This window comes from Quercus robur, chromosome 4 (assembly GCF_932294415.1).
Source record: "Quercus robur chromosome 4, dhQueRobu3.1, whole genome shotgun sequence".
NCBI classification, from domain to species: domain Eukaryota; kingdom Viridiplantae; phylum Streptophyta; class Magnoliopsida; order Fagales; family Fagaceae; genus Quercus; species Quercus robur.
In genome coordinates this window covers 39548475-39559304 of record NC_065537.1, presented here as the reverse complement: position 1 = coordinate 39559304, position 10830 = coordinate 39548475, and the positions used below count along the sequence as shown (strand labels likewise).

Below are 10830 nucleotides of genomic sequence, written 5' to 3'. Positions count from 1 at the left end.
GATAGAAGACCTCTTTGATAGCCCCTGCTTTCTTCAATCTTGCGACCTCTTCCCTTACGGCGTCGGTATGTTCTTTCAACGTTCGTCGAAGAGCCTGCCTCTTAGGTGTTATAGTCGGGTTCACATTAAGGTGGTGGCAGATGAAATCTGGGTCGACCCCGGGGGCCTCATACGGGTCCCAAGCAAACACATCTACATTCCGTCGGAGAAAAGCAATCAGTGCTGACTTCTCCCGGGGCGGTAGTTCCGAACCGATTTGAAAAAACCTCTCAGGGTCAGATCCGACAAGTACTTTCTCCAACTCCTCACAGTTCAACTCCATGGCTGGTCCTCCACTGCCCGCAGTTGGGACCGCAGTCATTAATTGCTATAAGCCGTTCTCGGCTAAAGTGGAAGGTTTGTTATTTGGTTGTCGTGAGATTGCCGACACCATGCATTGTTTAGCCATTCCCTGGTTCCCTATTATTTCTTTGATTTGACCCCCTGACGGGTACTTGACTTTTTGGTGCAAGGTTGACGACACAGCCCCTAGTGCATGAAGCCATGGCCGGGCCACGATAGCTGTGTAGGGGGAGTATGCATCTACGACAATGAAGTCCACTTCTACCACGTCTGAATCTGTTTGCACAGGCAGCCTGATCATGCCCTTCGGGATGACGATTTTCCCTTCAAAGCTAACCAAGGGGGAATCGTAGGGCGACAAGTCCTCCTGCTTCAAGTTCAGCCCCTTATACAAATCAGGGTACATTACCTCCACGGCGCTGCCTTGATCAACCAACACCCTCTTCACGTCATAACCCTCTATTCTGAGCGTGACGACTAGGGCATCGTCGTGGGGCTGAATAGTTCCCTGCTTGTCTTCCTCCGTGAACCCGATTACTGGCGTGGCACTCACTCTGGCTCTCTTGGATTCCCTGTCGTCTAGCTCAATTGGGAAACTGCTTACTGACATTACCCTGAAAGGGACAAAGCCTGTCCTTCCAGGTGCGGCGAGAATAACATTAATCGTGCCAATGGGTGGCCTCAACGTACTTTGTCTGGTTTCATTGCTCGATGGTCCCTGCCATCCTTCTGGGCTATGCAGCAGATGTCTCAGCTTCCCTTCTCGGACGAGCCGATCTAAATGGTTCTTCAGGTTTCTGCAATCATCAGTAGTGTGACCCGGCTCCTGATGGTATGCGCAATACAGGTTCTGATTGCGCTTCAAAGGATCACCAACCATCTTGTTCGGCCACTAAAAGAAAGGCTCATACTTCACCTTCTCTAGGATTTTGTGAAGAGGTTCTCGGAACACAGCATGGACTGCCTGAGCCCCAGTAGATCTGGACTGCTCTACATAGTCCCTTCTCGGCCTGTTACTGTTGTTAAATCGTTCCGACCTGAAGTCCCTCCTCTCCTGGGGGACGACCTTCACTTTACCTTTCCCCATCTGCTGGTCCTCCTCGACCCTTTTGTACTTGTCAATTCTGTCCATGAGTTGGCGCACGCTGGTAACTGGCTTTCCAGTGAGGGACTTTCTTAAGCCATGTTCTGTCGGCAAGCCCCTTTTGAACATACTGATGGCGACGTCATCATAATTCCCCTCTATCTCGTTATACATTTCCCAGTATCTATCCGAGTAGGCCTTCAGTGTCTCTCCTTCCCGCATGGACAAGGATAAGAGGGAATCGAGGGGCCGAGGGACTCTAGTGCTGGTGATGAAACGGGAACCAAAAGCCTGCGTCAGCTGTTTAAAGGAATCTATGGAATTCGGCTGGAGGGCATCGAACCATCTCATCGCCATGGGTCCCAAGCTAGATGGGAATATCTTACACATTAACGCCTCATCCCTGGTATGGACGGTCATCCTCTGATTGAATTGGGTTACATGCTCCATTGGGTCAGTCCGACCATTGTATATAGCAAACGTTGGTTGATGGAACCGCCGAGGAAGCACTGCACTCTCTATTCTACGTGTAAACGGCGACTGGGAAATGTGATCTAGGGCCTTACTCATGGCATCGTTGGCCAGGCCTTGGTAAGATGGGCTTTTGTGGCTGCGTTTACGAGGCCTCTCTTCCTCGTAGGAAAAGGTCTCGCTCGGAGGGGTTCTTGATCTTCGCCGGTATTCGTTATCCTCGTCACTGCTAGTGCCCGAGCCGGGTGAAGTACGTTTCTGCTGTGCTTGGCACAGCTTTTTCTTCAAATCATCAATCTCTTGTTGTAAAGCCTTTCGATCGTTTTGCTTATGGGATGCATGATCCTTCCCTTTTGAGTGGCTTTTACTCGTGTGAGAGGTGTTCACGCTGCCCTCTCGCTAATTATCGTGGTCTTTCCCTCGTTCGATATTTAAAAAATTGTCCTGCCGTTGAGAATCTGCACGTCCAGTTTGGCGCGGGCCTGATCCTTCCATTTCTTACTATTTCACTTGTCAAGACACAAATTCTCCCCACAGACGGCGCCAATTGTAAGGGCGGAGTTTGGGGCCCAGGCCCAACAAGCAAGCGATTCTGACCCAAAAGACCCTCAACAATGAATTTGTAGAGAGTGGGTTGTAGAACTAGGTCTTGACAGAGTAAACGTAATTGTTAGTAAGCCATGCAATCATTTGAACGTGAGGACGTTTCATTAAGTTTCCTGGGATAACAGTCCATGGGACTATATCTTATGCTTTGTTTACAGAACTTCTCTCTCTCTCTCTCTTTTCCTTGCTTTTTTCTCTCCCGTTTCCGATCCCCTAGTCATGGGGAATTTCTTCTCTTATATAGCACCCTTCAATTGGTTATGGCCCTACACTTGTTAACCATCTGGGCCTCTACTTGAGTGCCTGTCTCATAGGACACCCCCCCCTTTTCTGTGAGTTACACTGGCCAAGATAATACTATTCTCCTGTCTTTTCTACATTAATGCGGCTGGAAAAGTAGCTTCCTTGCATTTAATGCGGCAGTTGTGGTTGCCCCCTGAACGTCTAGCATTTCCCCTCGATTTGGGACGATTTCCCACCATGTGAAGGGTGTGCGTTAGACTCCCATTTGGTGCGTCCGAGGAGACACTCCTCCTCGGACGCCTCTTAAACAAGCCCGGTCCGGCCCAACAGGGTTGGGCTGGAAGTCCTCTGGCCATGTCTTCACTTCCTATTATGGCTGGGCTCCGCATGGGTACCAAGGCCCACTGTTGACTGATGAATTTTACCCCCACAACAATGAATACAAAATACTGTAATGTTTATTACTATTCATTTATTTGGTGACAACACAATAATAAAATCTTGAAAACAATGGAATGAAAGCATTTTAAATTAAACTTAAGATATATTTTAAGAAATATCTTACTCATATAATTATATTTCCTAAAAAATAATATTTTTTTTTAAATTTGAAAGAGATATTAGTTATTTTTTATGATATATTTTTTTTATGATTGTTATGTACATATGAAAATTTTGTTTATTTAGAAATATATTAATTGTAGAAATTAATGCAAATACTGAGGAATAACTATTGCATCCATTTTAGAGATAAATAGTTATTCCTTATTTTAAAGAATAACTATTCATGAAGAATGACTATTTATTGTAATAAAAATATAACCAAACTACTGAATAGCTAAATCATAGGAATAACTATTACATTATCGTGCTTATTACAATTTACCAAACATGTCCTAAAAGTTATGTCTTAGTCCGACCAAGTATATCATTTCTCTTCAATCATTAATTAGTTTTTCTCAATAAAATTATTCATGTTATAAGTTTATGACCAAAACCGTGCAAAGCCCAGCCCATTAACTACTAAAAGCTTTTAAAAATTTAAAACTTGCTATAATCTTTAAAATATTTTTACTATTTTATTTGTAATTAAATTTAATTATATTGTCAAATTTTTTTTTTAAATTTATATATAATTTTTTATCAAACCGTACATCGCACGGACATAATACTAGTAATAAATAAATAAAAAGGCAAATTTATCCTTATTAAGTTTCATTTCATGGCAAATTTGTTCGAAGAATCTAGCCTATTGCCCCTATTTGGCAAAAAAATTTGGCAATATGCCCCTGTTTGCAAACTATATAGGTGTGTGCCCCTGTTTTGAAACTCGATTACCTTAAAATCGAGTTATGCCCGATCAAACTTAAAAAAAAAAAAAAAAAAAAAAAAAAAAAAAAAAAAAAAAAAAAAAAAAAAGAAAAAACTTGATTTTATGGAGATCGAGTTCCAAAATGCCACTGTAGGGCTTTAAAACGCCACTATAAGGCTAAAAAACGCCACTATAGGGCTCCCTCAACCTGCCATAGGACAATCACACTTGGAAAAAAAACCCTGTAGGAAAACGCCGCTATAGGGCTTTAAAACATCACTATAGGGATAAAAAATGTCACTATAGGGCTCCCTCAACTTGCCATGGGACAATCACACTTGGAAAAAAAAAATTGCAGGAAAACGCTGCTATAAAGTTTTAAAACGTTACTATATGGCTTAAAAACGCCACTATAGGGCTCCTTGAACTTGGTATGGGGTAATCATATTTATAAAAAAAAATTTGCAGAAAAACGCCGCGCTAGGGATTAAAAATATAGAACTTAAAAACGCCACTATAAGGCTTCTTGAGCCTTGTATGGAGCGATTACACTAAAATTTTTTTTGCATGGAACTCAATTTCTAGGAACTCGAGTTCCATGCATTTTTTTTTTTTTTTTTTTTTTTTTTTTTTTTTTTAAGTTTGATCAAGCATAACTCGATTTTCTGCAAATCGAGTATTTAATTGAAACTCAATTTTAAGGTAATCGAGTATCAAAACAGGGACACGCCCCTATATAGTTTGGAAACAAGGGCATATTGCTAAATTTTTTATAAAAAAATGGGTAAAATGCCAGAATCTCCAAATTTGTTCACTTTTTCAGTGTAAAACATTCTTTTTTATAAGTATTTTCCCCACTTTCAGATGTTTGGAGCAACTAAAAGATTTGGTCAAAACCAAAGTACCAAACACTTTCAGCTAGGCAAGAATAACTTGGTTGAGCCGTGAAGGGACTGAAAATGGTTTACACCCCTCCCCATGTTTCCAAAGTCTCACAACCCACTCCCCTGCCAATTCTTTTGTTGTGCAAATCCCACCACCAGAGCAGTTCATCACAACCGAGTCCCCCACCAATTTGTCTATTTCACAAAGCCCCATCCTTTCCAATCGCTAATCAACAACATATCTTGCCAGAACATGTATCTTGAATTCCTGATTCTTGGATTCTGATTCAGTGCTCTGCCTCCACCTGCAATTTGGTTACTAGTCCTAATAAATCTCCGTCACTTACTGTAACTTTGAGAATTGTCTATCAACTAATGTGTTTGGGTCCTAATTTGAGTGCAAAAATCTAGTATGCTCGTAATTCTGCGTATGATTGAAACTTGACATTTTCTTTTTATTGTTTTCTTTGTGGTAGAGGTTATGCGTTGTTTTTCTTAAAGGATATTTTCAAAACGTGTTTTGGAGAAAAATTGTGACTTTGGTGTGGTGGGTATGAGGTCGTAATTTGGCAGTAGAGAGAGGTGGTATTAGTGGTACGATGGGAAATTGGGCTGGTTCATGGCAGTTTCAAAGGAGAGAAGCAAATGGGTGCATTTGATACAAGAACAATTGCTATTAATACAAAAAGTAAAAAGTTGTAATTAAATAGGTTCTATTGATTGTGATGAAAAACAAATCTTGGTGGCTAAGGTAATATATCTGGATATTTATTCTCTGCGTCATTAAATAAATCAGTTGTCTGATATTAAACCTTGGTTCCCACTCCCCTGTGTGTGTGTGTCTATGTCTTTCTCTCAAAAAAAGCAAAGAAGTGGGTTATCCCACATTGCCTAGTTGTGTGTCCCTATACAGGTTTAAAGCCTTCACACAGAATTCAAGAGTTATCGGCTTTTGTATATTGTGAGTTGTGTGATATTAAACCTTGGTCACTCCCGTGTGTGTGTGTGTGTGTTAGTCTATGTCTTTCTCTCTCTCAAAAAATTTAAAAAAATAAAAAAATAAAAAAAATAAAAAAAAAAGATCATATACGCTATCATACATTGCTGTTTAGGGTGTTAATTGTAAGAGCCATTTATGCTCAGGTAGGAACATATAATCTTATGACCAAAATCCTAAATTCCGTAAAAAGGAAAACTAAATGCTATGTTTGCACTAAACTTTGATGCTTAACAATGGAGACAAGAAGTAGACTGAAAAAAAGCTCACAATAAATGATATCTTGAATTTGTATATAGGTCCACAAGATGTAAGAAAGAAGAGGGAGGGGAATGAAGATGCTACAACCAAAGATTGCAAATTTAATGAAGAAATGCATTAGTCAGTTATGTAGTTGTGTACCAGAAAGATTACCAGTCAACTACAACTCTTCTTTCAATTGCTTTCCATTCTTAGTGGGATTAGTATTATCCACCTTGTTTTTCTCATTGTGGAGCTTTGCAAGAACTTCCTCTAAAGGAGGATCTCCAGGCCTACGAAAAGCTTGATCCCCAATCTTGATCTCATATGCCTCTGGTTGGTCCAACACAAACTCCTTCAACTGGGAAAACACAAATATCAGAAACTCAAGATAGACAATAATTAGACAGAAAGGAGAACACAATAACTTGAAAGGAAGCAGGCCATTATTCTAGCCCAAAACACATGCAACAGTTGAGACTGGATTTTTACAAATTTATATTGTCATAGGGAAATTTGTTCTTGTTAGTGATAAAGATCATTTGTTGGTTTATTAAGAGAAAAACAAAACAAAAAGAACATATTTCAGGAATTGGCATTTACCACTGGACTCATACAAGAGATAAAATTGCGCTTCTCATATTTTTTAAAGTGAAAAGACTTGTAGTCTTCAAACCTCATCCTCCCCACCCCTCTTTTCGTGAAGAAAACAATTGCTGAAGATTTTGTTTATATTTGTGAAGAGAATATCTACCCCAAAAAAAAAACAAATGAACCACATCTACTATTGATGAGAAAGCTTTCACCGGAAAAAGTTACAAAATCTCTAACCTTTTTGGATTAGGAGAATTAAACATACCTCAGCTGTATCTTGGCCTCTTTCCATGGTGAACATGATTGTGCTCCGATCAACACCCATGAATCTTGCTCCGATAGCTCCAGTTCTCAGAACCTTTGTCCATTTCATAGCAATCTCAGCTACCATGTCCTAATGAAAACAAGAGAAGAACACATTTTACCATCAGTTGAATCCATAGCACAAACCTCCTTCTACTTTCCTTGTAAAAATAAAAAAAAAAAACATTCTTTTTCTTCTTTCTTCATTTCTGTTTTAAGCCATCCCCTTCAATTTTTTCTTTATAAGGAGTCAATTTCCAAAATTGGGCACCTGGAAATTCTGAAAATGTGGCACATCCCACTCCTTCATCCGCTTAGAAAATTTCAAAATTTCCCACTTCAAACTAAAATCAACTAAAGTCTCAAATTTTTCTTTGAATTAATTTGCAATCAAAATAATATATTCATCTAGCAACTCATTACTCACTAAATTCACATATCTAAAGAAGAAAAATTTTAAAAACCCAGTTTAGTTCTCAAAAACTTTCACTAGTTAGCACAAACGTTCATAAACCCATACTCAAATTATCAAATTTAGTGGCCGAAACATACGCATATATATTCAATGACTTTCACCATAGTAATCCAACATAGAAATAACAAAATGAAACAAAACCCAGGTTGCATTACCGGAGTCCGTAGAACGCCGAGCCGGAGCTTAACGAAACCCATTGACGGCCCAGAATGCCGCTTCATCATCTCGGCCTGGATTTCGGCCTCCGACATCTTCGACAAATCGGAAGGCCGGAGATCGGAGTCAGCAGAGGGCGTGGATTTCTTGCCCCACTCCTTCCAGGCCTCGTCCTCCTCCTCGTCAACGACATCGTCAAGATCGTCCGTTATGTGGATGCTTCGCTTCGCCGCGGCTTCGGCTTCGCGAACCGGTTTAAGGTTTTGAGAAAGGAGGAAGAAGAGGAGAATGGTTATGTATTTCGCCATGGGTTTTGGTGGTTTTGTGTAAGAAATTGAGAGAGGTTGGGGTTTTACTGTTTTAGTTTTGAGTATATATAGGTTTTGAAAGGGAGTGAAAAGTGAAAAATTTTTAAGCTGCGCACTAGCGGTGCATTTTAGAGTTAAGGCATGTGTGACATGAACCTTCTAATTGTTTTGTGCCTTTTTCTTTTTTTTCTTTTTTTAATTAATAAATATGATTGAATTTTAACATGAATTCTTGAATATGAGAATATCCCATCTCTTATTTGGGAAAAAAAAATGGTGGCCAATTAAACTAATTGGAATACATGTTTTGTACCTTCTTGACATAAGCATAATAAGTACACAACATTTTTTATAATTGTTGATATTGTTTACCGTGAAAATTCGACTTATAAGTGAAGGTGGTTATAATTAGTGTAGATAGTAGGTATACAACTTTTTTCATAATTGTTGATATTATTTATGGTTGTGGCTCCACTTATTAGTGAGTGTGGTCATAGTACCACTTGGTTTTTCAAATACAAATTGTACTTGCAAAAAGAAAATTATATAAATAATTAGTTTTACTCTAATATATTTTGTATAATTACAAAAAGTTATTGACCACCACAACTTGAGAATCTCAACATTTTGAATTAGAATAATGCTACTATTTTGTTCTATTTATGATTTCAAGTATCTTTGAAAACCATTTTTATTCTATTTTGGCTTCTATTTTTCAAAACAAAAAAGTTATTGACCACCCTAACTTGAGAATCTCAAAATTACTTTTCGTTTTTCCTTTTTTTTATAATGTATCCATCCATGTAATGCACTGGTTATTGCCTAGTTCAATAATCTTGGAAGTTGAATAGGGAAAAATAACCGAGTCGTTCACCATGATGTCATAAATGTTTTTATTTTTAAACTATAATGAAATAATTTTATTCATAAGTATATCATTAAAGTAATATAATTAATATAGCTTGAATATTAGGGTGTTAATAAATAAATTAATATAATTAAAATAACATAAAAATTATTTAGCTTGACAATTATTAGGGTGTTAATACACTTTATTAGGTTTGAATTCCACATTATTGGATTTAACTTTTTGACAATTTTATGTTAATTGGAACAATAAGATGACAAACATGTATATTCTCACTAATAGAATGTTTATTTTTGGGTAAACTGCATATTTGGTCCCTATCTTTTACATTATATTTTAATTTAGTCTCTAACCTTTCAATTATGTCAATTTGGTCCCTAACCTTTCAGTGTCGTGTCAATTTAGTCTCTGTCATTATCTCTTTGATGGAAAAATCTGATGTGTCAAACAGCTTAAATAATATTTTTAAAAAAATTGCCACATCATTTGCCACCTATCAAATCTTATATATATATATACTCAATAAGTAAAGGCTAAAAGAATCTGAGGTTACCTTAAGAGTTTTCACAGAAGGGTCAAATTGGAGAACTAGATATGGTAAATGAAATTGGGACTCTCCCTTCTACCCAAAAATCTGCACAATTAAAAGGGAACCTTAAGGATGAACGAAAAGGAAAACAAAAATATAAAATTTTTGTTGATAAATGGTTGACAACAAAAAACAAATTTGGCAATTTATGTCTTCCAACCGTGGAGATAATTTTTTTTTTTTTTTTGGAAACACAACCGAGGAGATGATAAATGATTATTTTTGGGATATTATGAATTTATAGCTAATTAGAAGGCACTTTAGAAGAGTATTGATCTTGGCCCAGGTAAATATTAAGCTGGGAAAGCTCCATAATTTCTGCCATAGACAAATCGCGACAAAGACCAAACTTAGATTACCAAAAAATTTTAATCATCTCCTTGTAGCATCTCACCTTTCTTTGTAGAGGACCAAAATGTGAAGAACTAAGAAACGAGAAGAACTCATGACTTAGGGATTTTTTTTTTTTTTGTTTATTGAGGAAAGGGAATTTTTTTGTTGATAGACGTGAGTTAGGGATTTTGATCCCAAAAGTTACTCTTCTTCTTGTTGTTGTTGTTGTTGTTGTTTTTTTTTTTTTTTTTTTTTTTTTTTTTTCTAATTTAAAATTATATTGACAAATTAGTCTAAAGTGGCAATTGATGTGGCAAATTTTTATTTATTTATTTAAGTTGTTTGACATGTCAAACTTTTCCATTTAAGAGATATCGACAGGGACTAAATTGACACGGCATTGAAAGGTTAGGGACCAAATTGACACAATTGAAATGTTAAAAACTAAATTGAAATATGGCGTAAAGAATAGGGACCAAATATGTAATTTACCCTTTATTTTTCAATAAAAAAATGTTTATGTAATATAATTTTGTTAGAAAATGTGAGATGTTGTATTTATACCTTGTTAAAATTAATGAAGAGAGAGAGAGAGAGAGATAACTTTTGGAGTTCAAAAGTCTAGTTACGTGTGGAGTAGGTGTTAGGCACCCCACAACGCTTGTCCGGAGACAACCCTTTGTTTGGGTAAAACCTTGATTTTTGGACATTGGCAATTGAAATAAGCTATTGGCATTAGCTTTTGGGGCTTCAAATGAATTAGGCTTTGAGGTTTGATTTTGGAAGGGGTGTGGTCTTGATCAACGCTTTGCTAGCACATTTGGAATTGTTGCCAAATTTCGACGACAAAATCTAGCAGCATTTCGCCTTATTTTCGTGACAGAAATCTGGCAACATTTCACCTCAAGTGCGTCATAGCACACAAAACACTATTCTTACCAAGTTTTTGCTATGAGAATACTGAAACAAAGGTGCCCAATCAACATTTTTTTGAGAAAATCTTGATTGATTTGTCCACAGTACCA

General features: G+C 37.5%; 2 protein-coding genes across 3 annotated transcripts; both read right to left on the bottom strand.

Moving 5' to 3' along the window:
- Nucleotides 1-367: 367 nt before the first annotated feature.
- Nucleotides 368-1222, bottom strand: LOC126721849 (uncharacterized). The gene has a single exon (XM_050424919.1). It carries the CDS (start codon nt 1220-1222, stop codon nt 368-370), a length of 855 nt encoding a protein of 284 aa, XP_050280876.1.
- A 3709-nt stretch (nt 1223-4931) lies between these two features.
- LOC126721638 (uncharacterized) lies at nt 4932-8073 on the bottom strand. 2 transcript variants are annotated; one of them, XM_050424691.1, is made up of 4 exons: nt 7707-8073; nt 7039-7167; nt 6354-6540; nt 4932-5247 (listed from the first exon to the last, which is right to left on the bottom strand). In XM_050424691.1, exons 1-3 carry the CDS (start codon nt 8013-8015, stop codon nt 6361-6363), a joined length of 618 nt encoding a protein of 205 aa, XP_050280648.1. In that variant the 5' UTR covers nt 8016-8073; the 3' UTR covers nt 4932-5247; nt 6354-6360. The 2 variants fall into 2 exon arrangements, with proteins under 2 accessions (XP_050280648.1, XP_050280647.1); XM_050424690.1 differs by lacking the exon at nt 4932-5247 and having other exon boundaries at nt 6190-6540; nt 7707-8072.
- Nucleotides 8074-10830: the final 2757 nt, after the last annotated feature.

Bases quoted from the DNA above. Each gene is read 5' to 3' on its own strand.
- LOC126721849 (XM_050424919.1), bottom strand. From the start codon at position 1,222: ATGGTTGGTGATCCTTTGAAGCGCAATCAGAACCTGTATTGCGCATAC.
- LOC126721638 (XM_050424691.1), bottom strand. From the start codon at position 8,015: ATGGCGAAATACATAACCATTCTCCTCTTCTTCCTCCTTTCTCAAAAC. The intron at 7,168-7,706 runs GTAATGCAACCT...TGTTTTCATTAG, and splicing joins TCGGCGTTCTACGGACTCCG to GACATGGTAGCTGAGATTGC. The intron at 6,541-7,038 runs GTATGTTTAATT...GTGTTTTCCCAG, and splicing joins GAGGCCAAGATACAGCTGAG to TTGAAGGAGTTTGTGTTGGA.